The 23270-nt window shown below is 40.2% G+C and overlaps 1 protein-coding gene across 1 annotated transcript in view; it reads right to left on the bottom strand.

The window, feature by feature from the left end:
• The window catches only part of LOC133459786 (active breakpoint cluster region-related protein-like), a 138560-nt gene extending 121284 nt beyond the window's left edge, over positions 1–17276 (bottom strand). The window contains exon 1 of the mRNA XM_061740071.1: positions 16307–17276. Within this exon, the coding sequence (XP_061596055.1) occupies positions 16307–17090 (784 nt within the window). The 5' untranslated portion in view covers positions 17091–17276. The remainder of the gene's footprint in view (positions 1–16306) is intronic.
• Positions 17277–23270: the final 5994 nt, after the last annotated feature.

The following is a 23270-nucleotide window of genomic DNA, read 5'->3' as shown; positions in this document are numbered from 1 at the left end:
GCTCATCTTGTATACAAGACGGTTTATGACTCAAGTCCAGAGAGAGAGCAAACAGTCTGAACTTCCATTTACTCCAGAAAGAGCTCGTCTGAAAACTATGACAGGCACATAGCTCCCTTGCTGCTGCTTTTGTTATTCAAGACGGGCCTGGACAAGTCGGGCTCATCTGAGAGGAGAAACCGTCAACCCAGAAGTGGGAATGTGTGTCATATTTAAGAAACACTCTGAAGCAGTGGTAACAAAAGCACGTGCGTTCTCCAGGTTCTCCAGATGATGTTTCTTTCTTCCCCTATGGGTAAGAAAGGTAATTTTTGGGTAGTATTTTTAAGTTTCTTTTATTTCCTTGGGGAGGTGCTTTTTTTATAAGCCCGTACAGGGTTTTTTAACCTCTACCGCACATATTATTTTTGTCTGTTAGTTGTTGTTTTTGTTTTTCTCTTTTATGGTGCAAATACAAAAAGTAAAGTAAATAGGTTGTTTGTTTGTTTTTTGCTATTTAAAAAAAAAGCTGCTTGTCATGCTAATAATATACATTAGCAGGAAAAATGAATCCATTAAAAATATAACGTAGTGTGTGATGCGAAGTCTGTCTGGTGACAGACTTTTAAAATTTTAAATTTTAAATTGATTTATTACATCACTACAGACAAAAAAATAAAAGAAATTCACGTTTTGGATGGAAAATAAGCAAGTGGAAACAGTAACGCTATTTTTGTCTTTTCAGTCATGTAACTCACTGTAGCACCGGATTTTAACATTTTCCTATTTTGCCAAGTGGGATTATTAACATTATGGCTTCATTGATCTATTACATTCAACGGCTGTCCGTCATTCTGTTAAAGGTCACTTCTGTGTTAGTTCTCAAGAGTTTGACTCCACAATAGTGACGTAGAAAACCACAATATGACCATGGCATTTACCATTTACGTGTGACTGGATGGTACACCAAATGGTGAAGCATGTAAAGCAACAAGCCGTTTTGTCAGACCTAAGAGTGCTATATTTCCATGTTTGACATTATAACAGTCCATGAGAGGAGGAGAAAAAAAACCTTTTACAAGTTTATACCTGTTAAACAGGTAATGAGCTATATTAAAGGCACAGAAAAAAAAAAAAAGAAAAAAGTCGTAATAGTCACACTTCCCCTGCTTCACTGTCAGCTGAATTCACTATCAGGAAGGAAGCAGGTTAAAGTCAAAAAGGCAGAAACGGTAATAAATATTAATGCTAAGCTTGTCAATGCACTGAAAAATATTCTTGAAGGAATATTCCAGAGTTAAATCAGCCCTTGGTTTATTACTTGATGGTAATGAGGGAAACCTTTTGTAAAAAGAGCAAAACAACATGAATCGTAGCAGTAAAAATCCATGAACAGGAAAACGTGTTTAAATGTTCGACCAAAACATTCCACCCAAAGAAACAGGAATATCTGGAGATGACCCACGTAGGCACGGAGAGAACATACAAACTCCACATGGAAAGCCCCCAGCTGGGGTTTGAGCCAGAAGTGTCTAACTACCGATCCAACATGTGAAACCCAGAGGCTGCTAAAGTTAATCATTGAGGTGGTAGTTTAATTTATATTCATCAGCAGGAAAAACAACCAGTGTCAACTTCAGCATACCCAAGAGTTTGGGGGGACTTTTCAAATTCTACAATGTTTCAAAGAAGCTGAAGCAAAGATATGATTTGTTTACTATGCAGTTATCCAGCCTCACATGATCTGCCTGCACCAAGTTTAAAGAAGATGACCATGAAAGTCCAGCTGCCCATTCAATACAGCATTTTGCACCACTTTGCCAAACTCCCAGCATTTCTGAACAGAAATAAATACATAAATAATCCTGCACCTGCTTCATTTCAATATCTCCATGTGTGCAATTATCACTTAAAGCAGTACATTTGCAACGCACACAAATGGGTCAACATAAAGATCTATATGTCCGTTTTACAAAGAAACAAAAGGATACGTCTGAGCTTTCCAAGAAACTTATTAATAATAGAAGCTGCTTAATAATAACTGCACTCCTGAGCACATCAAATTCTGAAATCACCACTCATTTGTACTGCCTTAATCTTTGTAAATGACTGATTGATTTTGAAACTGAGTAGATTCTGATTCAACCCTAACATAAGCCAGGTTACAAGGACACAGCCTGTAAAATAGGCTAGAAAGGATCAATGGTACAGTATCCAGCCAATCAGAACGCATGTTCACAGCAGCAACGGTACATTGTGCTGAATTTGTACATGCAGAGAAATGCTACAGTGACAGAACCTACAGTTGAACACTTGGATGTCTGAATGAAGTCCTGCTTGCAGCAATTACCAAGCCACAGAGAGGAATGCTTGAATTGGTCAGGTTTTTTTCTTTCTTTGCATTGGATAATTTGAAGTTGATGGTGAGCCTACCAAGGAATAGTTGTTAAGATCACTGGATTGCCTGGAAGGAGCAACCACAGTCAACTGCCACACCTACCATCTAAGGTTACCAGTAGGATAAACACTGCATATAGCTCAAGAATCGGATTACAATCCCAGTGCTGTGCAACAGAGGGATTGGTTGTTTAGTTATTAAATTGTTATTAATAATTGTCTGATGACAGTTATCAATAAGTTAAAAAAATCATCAAAATTAATTAATCAAAACTAAAAAACTAAAAATAAATAAATAAAAACTAAACAGTTAATAACTGTTATTCTATGCGTGCCAGCCTGTCACCAGGGGTGGCGCTAGAGATTAACAGAAGGAAGGACTCAGGGTTTAAGAACCCGCAAATGTTACAAACGTGTAAAATAACCACAAACATCTTCTCTCATTCGAATTAATCACTTTTTTTTTACTCCGGTATTAAAGAAGCTGAAATGTTGAAACTTGGAATAAAGTTCTGATATCTAAACTAGACATTCGCAAACTAACTAGACATGAAACAATGTCAGTTTAAATACATGTGTGTTTGTGCGAATGTGTGTTTGTGTGTGTGTGACAAGATGGCCGTTCATACACGTGTGAATGGCAAAAATGGCGGATAAAATAACGTGGTGTTCAAGTCTGGCTTGATTAAAAATGTTGGACGAAGCCACGTGGTGAGTGAGTCTCACGTGATTCAAATGGCAGACGAGATATCACCACACCCAGAAAGGAAATCAGAGGCCTGAAGTGCCAAGATAAGAGTGGACGTGTGTGAGTGAGGGTTAGCAAGAGGGGATGAGAGAAAGAGGAGAGGAACATAAAACCCAGAAACACTAGAATAACTCCTCGCCACCAGAAAACTAGGCTGTTATAATGTTTCCCACACAGAGACGCACCAATGTGAAGCCATTTTCAAATCTAGTCACTCAACCTGGAAATGAGGAAAAACTTTGTTTTCTGTTGCGGCAGAAAGCGTCAACGAGACCCAACAACTTGGATACAACACCAGATAGCTAAAAAATGAACAAGCACATTTCAGCAGCTAGAGCAAATAAGCACAGTTGTGGCGGGATCAGCGGTCTGGCTCACAGCGTGTGAGACACGCTGAGACAAAAGTTAAATGTGTTAACCAAGTTTCAAGTTTCTGCCTAGACACAGAAACAGCCCGTTACGTGGAGGAAGTGATGGTTTTGTCTTTGACCGACGAACGTCCCTCTCGGATTGGTGAACAGCGAGACAGTCACACTCCATCAGTGATCCTGCCAAGGAGTGGCTCGCTCTCTCTCTTTTTCTCTCCCCGTCTCCGTCAGGACAAGTGGATGTAGCGTCAGTACCACAGCTGGGCTTTCTTTCTTCTCCCGATCGGCTTGAGAGCATTCACATCATCATTGTTGTCTTGTCTGGGGCTCAGAACGTTTGCGGGTCACTCCCTTGGAGGAATGTGGCCAGACAGACTGTAGGTGCTGTTTCCTGGTAACCAGACACTTCTTCAGACACGGTGATGGAGGAGGCAGGCTTTTAGCTGGTAGCTTGTCACGCTAAAGTAGTAGATGTGGCCTTCACAGCTCACAGGCACAGGAGAGATGAGGTCCGTGTTAAGAGTCGTGGAGGAAGAGTGTGTGAGAGGGAGGAGCTTCCCTTTATAGCCGGGCCTGGACCCCTGCGCATCAGCAAGGACCCCCGCTGGGTTTTGAGGTCCATGTCCAGTGAGAGGCCAATTCTTTATCACCTAGGTGTCATAAATGGAGCAATACCTGCTGGGGTTTTGAGTAATTTAGAGGGTTTCTTTGTCTTAAATGCTTGTGGTCAAGCATTGCTGTTATTCCTTTCTTTGTTTTAACACATGGATGTGGCGCAACACCAGTAACTCAACCGCTGGTAGAAATCTCATCCCCTTGACTTGGACAATGAGTAACTCTGAACGAGACAGTGACCCACCTATTCCCATCAAACACAGTCCACCCTACCAGTGGAAGAACTGGGAGTTAACCTACACTGGTTAAAGTGGAGGACTGAGTAGTAACTCATTTACAGATGTTCGGGTACCAATTTCTTCTTTCCGATACCTGGGCTTTGGGTATTGGCCTATACTGAATAATCTTCTGATACCAGTGATATTCTTACAGTTTTTATTTTTCCTAAAAATAACAATATAAACATTTAGATTAGAGTTATATATCTATGCCCATCCTTAGAATCTGTACCATGGCTACAGATGTTCAATGTCACAGTGAAATCCAACATTTTCAATGACCAACAGAGACTGCTCATCTAGGACAAGGAATTCCACTGTTTTTTTCCATTTCCCAACATTGTTCTGGTTTAAGTTAGAAAACCACATCTTTGCATGAAGACCATGTCACACAATGTTACTGACTCCCCATCTGGCAACTCAAAACAGGAATTTCCAAGGCAGTATTGACTAACTCCATGTGTTGGCTTTTAGAGTAACAAAGAGGAATTGGGATTCTGTTTATAAAAATCACACAGTATTAGATGCTGCACAGATATAAACACTCACCAATACAGATACTCGTATCTGTGGCAGTATCTGCAAGTAGCAGTATCAGAACAACAGTTTTAACCACACTGTGTGGTCAAAGTGACACTATTCACGTTCAAAAACTATTTAAATATCTCAGAAGGGAAATTAATTGTTGTAGCAAGTTTCAGGACTTAAGTCTCTTAAAAGATTAATTGTAGAGGTTTATCGCTGTGGGAAGGAAGGATATCCTGCAGCCGCCTGTGTTGCAGCATATTATTGCTGAAACTGTGAAATTATGATCACTGAAAGGTTTTAGTGACTCCGTCACACTGATTTCATCAATAGGGTAGTGTTTTAATTATGTACCTGTTGGGCCTCGCCCATATGCTCATGTGAACTCTGAACTTATAAATGTATGAACATTTTGTGAATGTGTATATTCAACTTTGAGACTGCTCAGCCGAAAATCGGCTGTAATGTGCCTCCTAAAATGGCCACCTTGCCATGAACTACAACCCCCAGCATGCCTTGCGTGGGGGGGGGCGGCGCCTACAAGCGGGGCGCATCCAATCGCAAACGAGGCAGCGATGACGTCACCGCAGCGCGCGGAGGATCAAAACGCTGCCGCTGCTCCCTTTTTCGCTCTCTTCCCCACAACATCTCATCCGAGCTGGATCTTTGGCTCCGGGCCAAGATCCCGTTGAAGCGGCGGTCTCCGGGAGGCTCCGGCTCCCACTAAACTCTGTCCTCTTTAAGTTTTGCAGATCCGAGCTCACGACGCCCACGAGCTCCCGGCCATCAGATTGGGACACCGCTGCGACTGAACGCTCCGACTGAAGCCCCATTCCCCGCTCCGAGCCCCTGTCTGCTGACCGCGCAGGGATCGGGGCAGTCTCCTGGACGGACGGCCGGCGTCTCGCCCGGTTGTGAGCTTTCCAGGGGCCTGGACGGCCGCGCGTCGGCGACCTGCGAGCAGGGAAGCACAGCAAGGAATGACCGGTCCCCCGCCGCGCCTAGGAATGCGTGACAGCCTCCGTTGGTCCGGAAGCACGACCCGGCACGAGGCGGCCCCGCCGCTGTCTAATCCGTTTCAGGGGAAGGGACGGAACGCGAGAGCCTGACTGGGAAAACCCCCTAGCAGGACCGCGACCCCAGTCGACAAAGCCCACAGGCACCCGATCCGGATCCCGAGGAGACGTGGGGTCGTGAGCCCCGTGATCAGTAGGATTTAAGAGCGGTTCAGAACTGTGTGAAGTCGTGATCCCTAGTTATCAGTACATTGGAGCGTTTCAGAGCTAAATCTGTGTTCCGAACTGAGATTACTGCATACATCATCATCATTGTTATCATTATCGTGTTTGATTATTTGGTAGTCGTTGTTTTCTGCCGTATTCACGTTTTAAATGCTGCGTTCGCCATCCGGTCTGCACGTGGCGAGGGCGCGTCCATCTTTAAATACCACAGAGTTCTGTCGTCTTTAAACACCGCAGCCATCTTTGTGCAGCCACAATGTTTTAAACCGTAGATGTTCGTTGATATCATCTTTGTTATTGCTTTGATTCTTTTTTTCATTCCATGCATTTAACTTTCATTTCATTTTTATTGATTGTTGTTTTTCTAGTTAATTAATGGTTTTATAATAACGTAGTGTGCCATCAGGATTTATTTGGGTATCTATTTACATCTGCTTTGATACCCGTATGTAAATAAATTCTGATTGATTTTTAATGAGTGGTTTCTGTTGTTTCATGCAATTTGGTCACATTCTGATTGTTTGAGCAGAGCCATTGCTCGAATCTCACCCTTCAATTGTATTATACTATACTTAAACCTTAATCATCTGAGACTGATTTTCTGCTGTTAAGTTATCATTTTTCCCTGGATTAAGGCCCCGGGGTGGTGCCCCTACGAGAATTATTATAATTTTGATAATTCAATTTGATATATAGTCGACTTTACTAATTATTAATAATTCTTTAATAGAATTATCATTAGCCTTCGATAACTGATCAGCTTAGCTACCTGTGTGGCACAACATACCTAATTTTGGATGTGAATGTTGAGAAGTGGGTGACTGAATTTATCGGGTAAGGGTGCATCCTATCTGGTCATTCTGCTAAGAGGAAATGATTAACAGGGAAACAGGTACTTTTCTAGGTTTGTTTAATATTGTTTTTAGTTTTTTTTCTAATCAAGGCTTTGCAGTTTATTTCTTCCCCATATTTTTTTAAATTATTTTTTCCTTCAAAAAAAGTGCCAGGTCATCAATCTATATTGCAATTAACCTCCCTGCCTCTGTTGAGTCGAGCCTAAATCTTCTGATCTTGATTCAGCTATTATCATGATCATGATAACTAATTGCTGGGTATTACTAACTATTTCTGGTATTTCTTGGGTCTATGCGATGTGTTTTACACAACATTCAGCAGTGTTCAATGTTGTACCTAATAATAGTGCGTGAACCAAAAAGTAAAAAACATTTAGAGAGTACAATAATGTATTGATTTAAAGGGGAGTTTTTTGTTGTTTTTTTTAAATAAACTACGCCTCGTTTAACGTTTAACCCGGTTTGGTGTCATGCGATTGGGTTCAGAGAACGACCCATAACACTCGTGTGTACAGACGTGTGTAGACGTGTTAAAGAGGTAAAGCTACAGATTTGTTTTCTTTATTGTTGTAATCTGTGCTTTAAATAAATCTGACATTGTTTATTATAAAACAGACTGATTTATTGCTTGTGTAGTTGAAAAATACATGAGAACAGGACCTTGAAAAAATAATCGCATATTAAATCGCAATCGCAATATTGAGGACAAAAATCACAATTAGATTATTTTCAAAAATCGTTCAGCCCTACACATCACACTGGATGGCTCATCCGGGCGGCTGTACAGACACTGCAGAATTTGGTTGCTTTCCTCCTTCTCTGAGTTGGCAGACTGAGGGGAGACCACTTTGTATATGTTAAAGCAAGAGAAAATGTGTTTTTCATAATAGGTCCCCTTTAACTGCAGGATTTCTGCAATAGTGCGAAAAGAAGATCAAAAGATGAATCAATGCACAACGTGACTGTTCATCACTGTGACCACATGGTGTTCAAAGTTGCGTTGTGTTGAAAGCGTTGCATCAGTGGTCTGGCTGCCATGGGTAATCATGCCCTTGCAACCTTTCAACTAGATAAGCACCAGTATCCTCAGTCACAATGCCAATAAATTCAGTCGTTGCCAGAGAATGGACAGCAGTGTGTTTCTGGGAGAGTGTATGGACTATTATCTAGACTCTAGAGAATGCAGTGCTACCATGCAAATATTTGGCTTGTTTCAACATATCTGGACAAGCAAAGGCTTGACCCACTGCTAACAATAAAAGATTAGCTACTGCAACATCATAACAAGGGAGGGAAATTATTTTTTATTCATGATTCAACAAAACGTCTAGCAGGTGCAATCAGCTTTTCTGTAGAAAAAGAAAGGGCACCCTTGTCCTCAGAGGCTTGTTTAGTAAATCTTCAACATTTGCGCAATCTTTGGGGCTTTTCTTGCATGTACACCCTCTTTCAAATGCTATCACCACAAGATTTGAATATGATTCAAAACTGTCTCATATGTGTGTAAGATTTGTGCTATTTCTCCTAAATTAGACAAGGCAGTGTCTTGGATAGGCAAAAATAAAAAAATAAATGTTAATCTAATGTTTTTTGGAAAACCCTTTACCAGAAATACATGTATCAACAACGTTATTCACAAATCTTAAGGCTTCTTACAATTTTCCTTTAAAGTCTTATGAACACACACTGTGCTGTTATTAATGTGAGTGATATTTTTTTCCAATTTAAATTAAGGAAGACACTATAGCTTGTCTATGTGATGAATGTTTTGAGTAAATTACATTTAAAAGTACACTTTTACTGATGCTTAATTATGTATCAAACCATGAATTGCTGAAGAGTATCGTGCAGCAATTTGTCTAATTGAATGTTTTGGCATGATCTTCAGTTTAAAATACTTTAATTCCAATATTATACTGTATGTCCATAGTCCAGAAGTTACTGACATGGATGTTAACTTGTTAGTTGTACTAGTTCTGTTATTAGAGATGCACCGATCAGGATTTTGAGGGCCGATCACCGATCATCCACAGCAGTATTTGCGGATCCCGATATTGCCGATCACAGCGTGAAATCCATAAATTCTTCAATAGTGTTGTCTCATGAACACAACACTGACATTGTATTATTAGTTATAAAAATTAGGAGATGAGAAAGTATCATGAATTGACCCCTGTTTTATTGCAGGCTGCGGCAATGTGCAATATTTCACCCTCTAGAGACTCTTAGAGATGACTTAGACTCAGCTTACAAAGAATAAGTGTAGCTTACCAGCTTAAGCTTTACTGAGGCAATAATTATGTGTACAAGACAACATGTGCAGTGCACCAACATTAGTACAGTAGACATGTCACTCTCTTAGTGGAAATTCTTTTGTAGCATTCCTCCTAGAGGTATCTCCTTTGCACACACCTTGCAAATTTGTTGTGCTTTTCGGACATTGTAAAACTCCCACACCAGCGACGCCATTTTCAGTGTTGTTGTTTTGTAGAGACTGCCACGCCCCCTTAGGAGACCTCGGTCTGAGATGTGGGAATGTTGTTGTAAACGTCATCTGATCGGTCTGCTTTGAACTATTTTGAGAACTCAAAACCGATAGGGGGCATTATCGGCCGATCGGCCGATTGCAATCGGTAGCCGATCAATCGGTGCATCTCTGTCTTTTATGACTCACCTTACCATGTTTCCCACAAGGTTTTTTTAAATGATTAATAGATCAGGCCAAGCTAATGTCAGCTTTACAGAAAATGAAATGCTTAATTTCTCATAAAACTGCTGCACATTTCAGCACAAACAATAATAATAATGACTTGGATTTATATAGCGCCCTTCAAGACACCCAGAGCGCTTTACAGAGATCATTATTCATTCATACACATTCTCACCAGTGGTGGTAAGCTACATTGTAACCACAGCTGCCCTGGGGCAGACTGACAGAAGCGTGGCTGCCACATCGCGCCAAACGGCCCCTCCGACCACCACCAACATTCATACACATTCACACGAACAAGGCCTGTGTTTGTTTGTGTAATGTGAGAATGGAGACGGTCATTCTCTGAGATGCAGAGCACAGAAGTGTGTTATAGGTAGGAACAGGAAACAGGCCTCTCTGTAAGGCCATTCTGTTACCACAGTAACTTATGAACCATGAACTCAACTAAGATCCGGCAGCAAATCACTTACTTTACACACACACACACACACACACACACACACACACACACACACACACACACACACACACACACACACACACACACACACACACACACACACACACACACACACACACACACACACACACACACACACACACACACACACACACACACACACACACACACACACACACACACACACACACACACACACACACACACACACTTCATAAAGTTTCAAATAGGCACGGATAGCTTGAGAATCATTGAAGTGGACCAATTTGAATGTTCAGATCTGGAATGCGAGATTTTTATTTTTAAACAAAAAGAACATGAAGAAAGAAAAGATAATGCCTATTAGAGCAGTCTTGCCATAAAAGTGAATCACTTCAGGTTTAGACCGAGAGTGCTGTGACTCATCCGAGGTGAGTCAGGAACCATACAGAGAGCCCAGTGCACTGTACGGTGACTCCCATGATCTGATGGGTGACCTCTTCCCAGCATGCTCACAAAACACAAAAGCATCCGCATGAGCAATATTCCCCCCTGTGAACTGCTGTTACTTCCATCGAAAGAGTTCACCTCTCAGCCGACTGAGCATCAGCATCTGAAAATGCCGCTTGCACTTCCTACACTTCCATACACCCTGCATTGTTTGTATTCACAATAATAGTCTTTCCACTGATTATCCCAGCTGTCAAAGAAAAACATCAATATCCTGTGAGATAACAATGTAGAGATTTAAAAGACAAACAATAAGTGGTTTTCTTATTAACCTATGCATTTACAGGGAAATACAGCCTCCGACCAGTTTCAGCAGAAAAGAAAATGGTGTGTCAGTATTAAAAATCTCAGCAGGTGTTTCATTTATTTCTCTTGGTTTCTTCAGTTGCTTATTCAAGATTTAAGACCAGTCTCTATAAAAAGAAAAAAAAATTGCAATGATTCCTACAATGACTTTGACTTTTATTGCAGACAGCACAAACCAAATACAGTCAGGTTTTGCTTATTAACTGTATATCCTTTGTTGTGATTGTAATTTTTTTTTTTTTGCTTTTCATATCTGCAATAACGTTGTGATGGAGAACTTATAGGGCAACTAAAGACGTCAAGTAAATAAAAATATTTATGTTATATCAACCAGGTGATTTTAATAAGTGAATAGAATTATGTTGTCCATGTCCATCATGAAAATATTTTAACATTTCTCCTTCGACAGCGCATAAAATTCGCAAAATATTTCCGAAATCTTAAGAAGTTTCCGTGCATTAAAGCAGCACAATGTAACTTTCAGCTTTTGTTGAGTTTGGCGGCTCCTTTGGACAAACGCGGTAGTGCTTTACCAGTAGTGTGGAAGGGTTCCTGCTAGGGCTGTTCGATTTTGCCCAAAAATTAAATCTCGATTTTTTTCTCTCAAAATCCAATTTTCGATTACGATTATTTTGTGAATTGACAAAAGGCAAAGAAATGATTTCAAATATGCTGTTTTTTTATTGAACATTTGCCCCATTGGGCTTTAAATGCAAACTTTGCTCTTATTAAACCAAAAATGAATGAATAAAGTGCAAAACTCTATAAAATAAGTTGAAAAAAAGTTTTAAAAAATATAATAAAATATAAAGTTTTATCTCTGAAAAAAAAAAATCAGCAAATCAGCACTTGCAAACATACAGTAAGTTATATTTCCAATTAGATAAAACAAGACATTTTCTAATTAAACTAAACTGGGTCTTTGCATGCTAAATAATAATGCAACCCATGAAGGAGGTAGAGGTGTGTAATGTCAGTCATTACATTTGCTATTCACATTTGCAAGTTTTTTGCAAGGAACACGAGCCGGTCTACCGCATCTGGCTTGAGGGATGCCCGGTGGCATGTTACAGCGCCCACTCCTACACTAAAGAGCCTCTCCGATGGGACACTTGTCGCAGGTATTGAGAGGTATTTCCATCAATCATTAATATGGTATCAATCATTAATATGTGTGCAGACAAGGTAAAAAAAAAAAAAAAAAAAGTGAAAAATCGATTTTACGAGTTTCACATTTTAACATCGTTCTAATTACACAATCGCGATTACGATTTAAAATCGATTAATCGAACAGCCCTAGTTCCTACCATCCACCTCGAAGTTACATAGTGCCAGTGATACAGACCCCCTCAGACCATGACAAAGGTGTCATTAAACCTGTTGGAAGTTGATGTACCCTCACAATGACTCTGGAAATATATTAAGGTGGAAAAGTTACATTGTGCTGCTTTAAAGGGCAAGGGCACCTAAGCTGTACTGCATCAAGAACCATCCCTCATAGCTGATGGAATGACATGGGTTTGGGATTCATTTGAAAAAGCTTTCGTCACGCACTACAACACAGAGCACATGCTTAAATGCTGCATAAATCTTTTCTGGAAGAGAAATGTGAGTTTTCGTAGCACTTGTGTTTGATCGTTACTCATACTAATGTATAACCGTCCTTCTAACTCAAAATTGTAAAACCTGACAGTTCCTCATTTTGTTTTCAATAGTTCATGTCTTTTAAATCAAATCAAGCCATTATTTAATGCTACAACTATTGCAACACAAATGTATAAATAAGATAACACCAAGTCAGAACAGTGCACGTGTTACACATGTTTTGTTGCTTAAAAAAAAAATACTTCCTCATTCTATTCTCCTTTTTATTCTAGTCATTCATTCTTGACTCACAAAATTCCACACAATCTCAGTTAATATTGCCAAACCGTTTTAGTAAGCCAGTTTTCAACATTTGTGCAAATCCTGTGGTCTAGATTAGTCGGAGCATTGTCTCCATAGCTGTGAAGTCCTACAAAAACCAGGCCTACAGCCTAAATACTGCAGAAAATAGAATAAGTTTAGTTGGAAATTATTAATTTTCAACGAATTATATAATGAAGAGCATTAACTAAATTCTTCACAAAGTCATTTCCAAATGTTGCACATGTTGGTCTGTAGTTGAAGGGCTGCTAAGTCGAGCCCATAGAATGGAAAAAAAGCTCTGAAAGCAGCAACATCTCCGCGCAAACACCGCTAACAGCCTGTTTCTACTCAGTTGTGGGTGGGCGTGCATCCTATCAACCGTCAGCACCGCATACCTGGAGCTGGTCTCAATATAGTATCTGCTTAAAAAGGCCCACTTTTCAGCAGAATCACATCAACAGAAAGAGGAACTCCTCGCATGCTGGAAAAAGAATGTAGCCAGCCACAAAAACCAGCTTTGTCGATGCTGCAGAACATTTCTTGAGATGGACATATGATCCGTCTGAAGCAACTCCACAACAAAGTGAGTCAGAACAAACCACCAAAATAATCTTAAAGGGGACCTATTATGTACGGTGGCCAACAAGGGCCAAACGCACTGCAACGGTCTAATGGGTCTCAGTTAAGGAAAACGGCTTCAAGTACAGAAACGATTCAAATTCACAAACTTAAAACGAGGTACAAAAAGAGGAACGTGGTGCAAATGAAAAAACTTGCTGCAAAAAACAAAGACAAATGCAGCATCATCAAACGCGCTGCAATTAGAGAAACGATGCAAAGCACAAAACGATATAAAACAAGAAACAAGAAAAACGCTTCATAACCGGTCACTACAACCGGAAGTGATCCAAACCTGCAGGGGGCGCATTGTATCGTCTGGTGTAAAATATAATAAATAAACGTCTCGTAATTTGCAGCGTTGTACAGTGATATAAACATCGTATATAAATATAGTCAGATAAAAAAAAAAAAAAAATCACATTACCGTTCCCGCTGTACGTTTAAACCATGGATGTCAGTCAGCTGCGCCCCCTGCAGGTTTGGAGCACTTCCGGTTGTAGTGACCGGTTATGAAGCGTTTTTCTTTTGAAGATGGTTTCTTGTTTTATATCGTTTTATGCTTTGCATCGTTTCTCTATTTGCAGCGCGTTTGATGATGCTGCATTTGTCTTTGTTTTTTGCAAAATCCTACATTAACTTCTCACATAGTCATTTTCACATAAGGTCAGGTATAATTTTTGAAAAAATTCTAACCTGCAATATGCTCTTTAACTGAGACGCATTAGGCCGTTGCAGTGCGTTTGGCCCTTGTCGGCCACCGTAATTATGGCATCTAATAACCCATTTTAAACAGGCCTTGAATGTCTTAAAAACAAGCTTTTGATTGTTTTTGCTAAATAAAGTCGAAATTCAGCCTCTGAGCCATGTCTTTATCTTCCCATTCTCTAACCTCATCATCAGAATCTGAACGGCTCGTAGAAGCCACATCACATTGGATGGCTCATCCGGGCGGCTGTACAGACACTGCAGAATTTGGTTGCTTTCCTCCTTCTCTGAGTTGGCAGGCTGAGGGGAGACCACTTTATATATGTTAAAGCAAGAGAAAACGTGTTTTTCATAATAGGTCCCCTTTAACACAGAAAATGGACCCAAAGCTTCCAGTATACAACACACAAGCAAGAAAACAACAGGACCCTAATTACAAGATGTATTGATGTTTTGTCTCCAAAATTGTGCACATTGGAAGATGACAATTTGATTTATCTATGGATGTTAACCCTCTTCAAAAAAAATTATACCTTAAAAAAGTTTCGACACAATTTTTCCATCAGCAACCGCAATATTTCTTTTAATCTATAGTGTGACTTTGTGATTTTTAACCTGTGAATCTGAGTATAAAAGTCAAAGAGGCAAAAGATGGTGAATTGTGCTTCTGAATTTGTTTTGTTTTTTCGAAGGAGGCTCAAGCCATTTCACAGTCCTTTAAGTGGTGCTTGACCTCCTGACAAACTATGATATCAAACTGCGCCAGACTGGCAACATACCAAGACGGCCAAGGAGCTTTAATATGCCTAAGATAAATAGAGTGTGTTACGTGGGAACAAAACCTTTATGAACCATATCTTTAAACATTCCAAAAGAACAAATACCTGACTACATATGATTGTATCCGTATTTGTTTCCCATCCACACTGACGATCCTTCGAGGTGTCAGTTGAGACCTCAGTTGCCAAATGTCAAACCAGATCATAATTCCCCATCTAAACTAAATATTCACCACTGCAAGAGCTTTGTCTAGTTCCCTTGCACACACAGAGCTGCACAACTGAAAGTGTAATGGGTGGCTGCACAAGCAGCACTGTTTGCTGACTTCTCCTGTCTCTCCGATACCTGAACACTGCTGTGCTGCAGGACAGTTGTGGTAGAAGGTGTTAGTTTCTGAAAGATTGATCTAAAAAAATGCAACATCACATAAATAGTTTATCAAACTTTAGCAACCTAAATTAGTTGTAGGGGCCGTGAAGTGCAAGGAATTGTGTCCTGAGAAAAGAAAACTGATAAAAATAAATCAAAGCGCATGTAAATATAAATCTGTGATATTAACAATTAAAAATGAAGTTTGTTGCTTTACATGAATACATATAGTTTTGAACTTAATCTGTATTTGTTCAAAAATCAAGACATTGTGCATTTTTTTCCTTAACAAGCAGTATTTATGTAATCCCAGGCAATATTTTCATTTACACACAAACAACAAGCAATGATCTTGTCGTATTTACCTTTCCTTTAAAAATTTTAATCTATTGGGCAGATTGACCAACGTTTAGATGAAACATGCTTTATTTGTTTGAGTAGAACACCACAGTAAAAAATATCTTGCTTGATCTACTTTAAAAAAAATTAAGGCGACTTTTTCGCATGAGATTTTTTATGTAGATCAAGAAAGACTAGTCTTTGTATAAACTACTTAATTTTTAGTATGTACAAAATTCATTTGCAAGTAAAGTCAACTTAATTTTGATAAATAAAGTAAACTTAACACAATTAAACTGACTGTACTTGCAAAATGTATTATTTACATACATAAAATTAAGTAGTTTATACAAAGACTAGTCTTTCTTGATCTACATAATAAGTTGACTTATTTTTTAAGTAGATCGAGCACAATATATTTGTATCAGTGAAAAGACGCATTTATTGTAAGAAAAATTGTGTGAAAAATAACTTTTCTTTTTTCAAAGTGCGTTTTTTAAATTTTAGGCCTTTTCATTGCACCTACGTTTTAAAAATCACTGTCACAGATTGCACAGGTGAAATGCAGTGTGAGATCAGATGTTTTCATGATCTTGAGCAGAAGACCTTACCTGCAGAGGAGTCGTCGTCGTGGTCGGAGCTCAGGTATCCATCGCTCTTCCTGTCGGGGGTGCTGCAGCGGGATCCCTGCGAGGCTCTCAGCTGGGTCTGGGGGAACGAGGGCGACTGCCTGCCTTCCTCGCAGGAGTCCAGGTCCCTGCTGTGGCGGAACATCCTGCGGTTGTCCCGGTGCAGGTTGAACGTCCTCTGGCCGTCCCCGCCGACGCTCTTCGGCGTCAACAAGTTATTCCTGACGAAGTTGTGGTTCAGCTCCGCGTCCTCGTACTCCCGGTCGCTGCTCTTGTCGTTGTCATTGGCGTGGGTGACGATGGCGGGGACGCCTTTGGGGGCCGGCGGGACGGGGATGGGGACCGGGATGCCGGCCCTCCCGCTGAACCTGCCGCGCTCCCGGCCGAAGGAGCCGCCGCCGGCCGGCGGAGGCTTCGCTCCCCCGGGGTCCCTGCTGCCGCCGCTCCCGCCGCCGCCTTCGTCGTCCCTCCGCTGCGGTTTCCGAGGCCCCCCCGTCTTAGAAAAGCCGAATGTTTCCGCGTTGAAGTTCTCATCTTTGCCCTGGAAGCCCCCCGGCTCGGGCTTCCTGCGCCGGGCCACGGTGGTCTGCAGGTAGATCACCTTGAATTTCTCCTCCGCCAGCGCCTTCTGCAGCCCCTTCAGCTTGGCTTTGCACGCCTCCAGCTCCGACTCCACGTCCTCCACGGAGTTCAGGTCCATGTCGGGAACCTCTCCGTCTGGAAACTCATTCCTCCAGTGTTTGGCGAACTCGTCCTGCTCCCACATGTTTGATGAGAAGAAGTGTCCGTCTGTACCGTCACTCAGTCGCGTCCCTGGCGCATATATCACACCTTCCCCTCTCCCTCTCTGTTTTATAATAAAATGAAGGGAAAAAAATACCTATCTATTTGAATTGGAAATATTCAGACCACGCTCATCCTCCCACGAACGGCGGACGTGCGTGTGCGCGCTGACAGATGCGGATAACAAGTTTGGCACCGGGCTGAAAAAGTTTAGACTTCCTGTATCCAGGAAGACGTGGCGCCTTCAAGTACGGCTCGGAAAAGTGTCAGGTTGTCGTGCTCACGTTTATTAGGGCCCGAGCACTGACAGCAGGGGCGTCAATTGGGTAAGCCAAGGTATGGCAGCCGCCACACCTTGGCTTCAAGGGTTACATGTAGGTGTTTGTTTTTTTAAATACATTTATGGAATTATTCTGTGTCTCTTTGTATTGATTATTATATTACTTAATACATATAGAATAACTACAAATGCAAATCAGAACAACATGATTTCACTAGTTATTTTACACTGCAAAAACTCAAAATCTTAACAAGAATATTTGTCTTATTTCTAGTTAAAATGTCTAATTTTTTGTCAAAAAAAAATCTCATTACATATAAGACAAGACTCAAAAACAACCATTTTCACCTGTGTCAAGTAGATTTTCACTTAAAATAAGTAGAAAAATCTGCCAGTCGAACAAGATTTTTTTGCTTGTAATGAGAAGATAAATCTTGTTCCACTGGCAGATTTTTCTACTTATTTCAAGTGAAAATTTACTGTCAAATAACAAATTATTTTTCTGGTAATGACTCTTGTTTTAAGTGAAATGAGATTTTTTGACCAAAAATAAGCCATTCTAACTAGAAATAAGACAAATATTCCTGGTAAGATTTTGAGTTTTTGCAGTGAGCGAGACTGCATTTGGAAAAGTTTCAATTTTCTTGACCACACAGATAAGCTACATAGCAGACTTCTGTGATGAGTATTTGCTGGACGTGTTGATTGATACTGTATTTAAGTTCTGTGACTCGTAACCTTGCCATACCTTAGCTTCCACTGAATTGACTGCAAAGGCCCTATTGTAGGAATTTTTATTTTCTCGTTTTTATTTTAATTTTTCTGACGAAATGAGGGATTTTTTGCCCCCCTAAACGTGCCCCAAAAGTCACCAAATTTTGCACGCAAGCCAGGCCTGGCGAAAAATTTTATATTTAATGGTTTGCATTAATGGGCATGGCCTAATGGCTCAACAGCGCCCCCTAGAAAAAACTTACCTTCTTGACTTGATCTTCATTGGCATGAATTAGCCCCACCGCTTCTTCTGATTGGTCGATATGTGATAGTTCCTTTTTTCTGCAATAACTTTTGAATGGTTTGACGTAAAGACTCGTGGGTGGTGTCATCGGACTCGGTTTTGAGTCCTTGAACATAATTAGTCCCGCCCCTTCTTCTGATTGGTCGATATCTGATAGTTCCTATTTTCTGCCATAACTTTTGATTGGTTTGATATAGAGAGTCGTGGCTGGTGTCATGTCATCCGCTAAATGTCCAGGCCTGAAGAATCTACATGCAAGTCATACAAGTGCTTCCACTGCAGCACGCCTGAACGTGCACAAGGGTGTGAGGGCCCGTTCATCACTGCTTGCAGCTTTAATTATTATTATTCCCCCTCTCGTGCATTGTTTCAAGAAAAAGAACAAGAACAAGATGAAGAACAAGATGCTCATTAAGTATGATCATATTGTATGAGTGTTTATGTAAGTGTCAGAACTTAAATAGATAATAGGTCTATGCAGTATATTGAATGTTTTATTATTTGTATTATTATTATTAATAATAATAATAATAATCATAATATAGGGCAGCAAGGTGGTTTGGTGGTCAGCACTGTTGCCTCACAACGAGACGGTTCCTGGTTCGACTCCTTGGCCCGGCAGGGTCTTTCTGTGTGGAGTTTGCATGTTTTCCCCGTGCTTGCGTGGGTTCCCTCCAGGTACTCCGGCTTCCTCCCACAGTCCAAAAATATGCATGCTAGGTTAACTGATGATTCTAAATTGCCCGTAGGTGTGAGTGTGAGTATGCCTGGTTGTTTGTATATATGTGGCCCTGCGATGGACTGGTGACCTGTCCAGGGTGAACCCCTGCCTCTCGCCTGAAAATTAGCTGGGATAGGCTCCAGCAGACCCCGGTGACCCTGCAAAGGATAAAGCGGGTATAGATAATGGATGGACGGATGGATAATAATAATATTTCCTTTAATCATGGGGAAATTTTAGTCTCTGCATTTAACCCATCTCTAGTCAAACTAGAGCAGTGGGCTGCCATTTTGCACAGCACCCGGGGAGCAGAGCAGTAAGGGTTAAGGGCCTTGCTCAGGGGCCAGAGTGGTTGACGTCGGTTGCAATCCAGGGGCTTGAACCTGGGTCCTCCAAACCTCCTCTGTAGCCACTAGGCTACCATTCCCCCACTCAATATACAAAAAGTATATGAAATGTTTTTCTTTTAATTGATTTACTGCTCTGTATCGGTATATGTAGGAGCTGACAGAAATTGATTATAAAAGGGTAATAAGCTAAGCTTCAGCCTACACCTCTTCGGTCTCGTTTTGTTTATATATTTTGGTCTAATGCAATATTTGCATTAACTTCATGTTTATTTGTTTTTTTCTTTTCTTTAATTTCTTTTGTATTTGAATTCTTAATTTGGAAATGACCGAAATAAACAAACAAACAAAACAAAACAATTGTTTCATAACTACAGGTTTTTGATCAATGCAGCGCACTCCAGTAACCGACTTTACAGCTAGTATGCATTCACTTTGACTCCCTAAAATGATAATAGCAACATTGATCCATTTAGAAGTCAAGCCCAGAGCATCATAAAGCACGGGTTTCATTTCTTTTAGGTTTTTTTAGTTAATTTTCTCACTGATATCAAAACTACAAATAGGGACTCAGATGGAAAAATAAAATACGATTTTTAACCATTTAGTTTTTTTCTTACACCGCTTGTCTTAAACCAAATTTGGTATTAAGATCTATTATACCAAGAATTCCTATTAATTGAATGCAACATAGTTTACTCCTGAGGTGCAAGGATCACCGCAGTCTGACGAAACTGACGCCTTACCTGGTGGTTAAACGAGGTGTTACAGGGGACAGAAATGGTTAAAAAAAAAGAAAAAATAGGCTACAAAAAACTAGTCATTAAACCACTACATAATGCTTTATCATGGCTTTGAAAACTGTATGTGAATTACTTGTAACCTTCTCCACTGCTGCTTACACACTGAAGATTTAGTGTTTTTAAAGCCATCAAGCTTCAAATGGAAATAGAAGGATTTTAACTACTTCCAGCAATAAATGCACATCTTTTCTTTGCTTATATGTTGGACTTTTATATTTACACGTTTACGTGGAATTTACAATATGATTTTGTTAATAGACTGCAAAGATCAGACTTTTTAACTTAATTTTCAAGGATGAAATATTGTCAAAAATCAGTTATCAGTATTATGTTATTAGTACAAAATTCAGTTTTGGCATTTTGCTATTGAGTGGTGCATTTTAGCAGATATGCAGACAAACTGAGCTGTGTGTTTCTGGTCATCAGCTGAATTTCTCTGGTTTGGGTGAACTGAAACACACACCAGGATATATCCACAAGGCATGAAAATCTGGGGCCTGGTGTATCGGGTTTGCAAAAAATCAATTTCTCTTTTTGTGTCACTTGATATTATAATTGCATGGGCAGGTTTGTATTTCCCAAAAATGTTATTGCTGATCTGCCAACTTGCATCATTGCAGATGCAAGACTGTGAAAGGAAGGTCCAGACTGGCTCTGACACAGATCTCCTTCCTTCCATCTGGTGGTTTCAGTAATATGACACTGAGGAAGGGATGAGTTCTTCGTGTTCTCGTGTTTATCAGGCAGTTGAAATACTGCGGCAGTAATTATACATGTTGGGTTTTTGGTGTGTATTTGTCCACAACAGATGCCTGCCATAACATAATGGAGATAATCATTCGCCTTCTTAATTTGACTTCTACTTATATAACACTGCAAAAAAATCTTTGGATTGAAATGGTCAAGCACGCTCGACCCTCTCGTTAACAAGCATTAACTTTGCCCTTCACTAATTTAACACGGTTGAATGAAGCACTCAAAGGAATTAGCACATCTTACCTTGAAAACTTTTGATCATTGCATTTTTCAAGTTGATATACATCATTCCTAAAATGCAGAAGGGAGTACACCCACCAAAATGATCAGCCTAATCTGGGCAGAGCCCATGCAACTGGGTCCAGATAACAACTACTGTATCTGATAAGCTTGCAAACAGCGCACTTCCAGTAAAAGCGCTGTAATATTACTTGTACAATGAGGAAGACAGTTATCACAGGGAAGAGGAGGGTGGAGGCGCAGATAGACACATGAAATGTTTAAGTGCATACTTGGATTCCTGCCGAGAATTGAAAGATTGTTCTCATAAAAGCTCTCTGTAACCATTGATCAGCAGTTGCAAGCCTGAGAGCCCTGATTGAGTTGCATTAATGAATGAACTAGAGGATAGGAATAGGCTGTAGTCATGAAACTGATGCGTTACGTAATTACAGGCCTGATTGCACAAAATGCATGGACTTCTCTGGGTGAGGCACAAGCATTCAATACACTCGGCTGGTGGAACGCTTTACAGTCGCTGTCCCTGTGAGACAGTCACACTCCTCATACCTAACCAAAATAATAGTTTGTATCAGTAAATCAGAAGCCTGACGAGTTTGCTCAGTGTACTGTTTTTTGAAGATAAAGCTTCGACTGATGAAGTGTACATGCAAACACTAGCTGGCAGGCTCTGTTCTCTAGATCTCATCAGATCCATCAAAGACCTCTGATTTGTTAGGTTTTTAATAGAAAGGTGTACAGTGAAGTCACTCAGCATGCAGGTTGGAGGTTCCCACTCTTCTTCCGTACATACATTTCTCGTCTGTGCATTTGTATTTTCTTCATGACGCTTTAACGGATCAAATGACACCTCAGGGGAAATAAGCTACATGTTTTCAGTCAGTGACTGTTCAGCCCTTCCTGTGCATAACTCCTCATCTCTTTAACTGCTCTACCAATCAAAAGATTATGAAACACATGAATGAAATCACAAGCTGTTAAGGCCTTATAGCCTTTACTGTTAGTGTAAACCAGTGGTTCCCAAACTTTCTGTGCCCAAGGCACACCAAAGGACAAATAAAAATTTCAAGGCACACCTATTGTGCAAAATAGCCTTATAACACGTGTTATCACTAATATCATCTGTTTATCTGTTAAGTTTATTATTTACTAATGCCAAATAAGATATGACAAAGACAACTATTCTACTCATGAAATATTTATTAACAAAATACTTCACAAAAATATTTAAACTTTATCAAATTGGGCTTCATCAAACACACCCATTTCAGGAGGATTTTTTAAAATAGTTTTTAGATAAAGAGTTTGCCTCTGTATTATGGAATGAGTGCATTCAAAGTAGTATATAGTAAATTAAAATAATTATTTTTGTCTAGTTGTATACTATATTGCAGTAGGCTATGGTTGTCACAAAATCCCACGGCACACTTGGACTTGCCTCAAGGCACACCAGTGTGCCGCGGCACACAGTTTGGGAACCACTCGTGTAAACACACTGTAAATGTACATATGATTCATGTTGTGTAATGTGGAGTCAGAAACACAGACTGTTTGGAACAATATATCCTGCCTCCTCTTTGCTTAAAATTGCAATGTTAGAGTTATAATCTCCCATGAGGGTGTATAGGAGCAAACATTTATTCTTCTGGTTATAGTCTGTGCAAGTATATTTTAAAAACTAAAAAGAGACAGTTGAATGCCTGAGCTTATAGGCTTTTAGGCTGAAATTTCTGAACAAAGAGAAGCAGGTAAATTGAAGGAAATGAAATTCACAGCACCAGTGACTGCTGCTGCTGTACTCTAGTACGACCACGAATAACTGGTCAACGAGGTGAAGTGTTTTTTCCCTAAAGAAAAGTTTCAGAGTTTAGTGGTGACCTTTGACAATGTCCTGAAAATTGACTTCATCATCAACAAACCTAAGCTCAGTTAACGGAATGAATAGTGTTCAATATGTCAACGAAAACCTGTTTATTGGCTGTAGGGTTATTGACGGGC

This window comes from Cololabis saira, chromosome 14 (assembly GCF_033807715.1).
Source record: "Cololabis saira isolate AMF1-May2022 chromosome 14, fColSai1.1, whole genome shotgun sequence".
In the NCBI taxonomy this organism is placed as follows: domain Eukaryota; kingdom Metazoa; phylum Chordata; class Actinopteri; order Beloniformes; family Belonidae; genus Cololabis; species Cololabis saira.
Note: the sequence above shows the minus strand (reverse complement) of the source record. Positions and strands in the feature narration are given on the sequence as shown.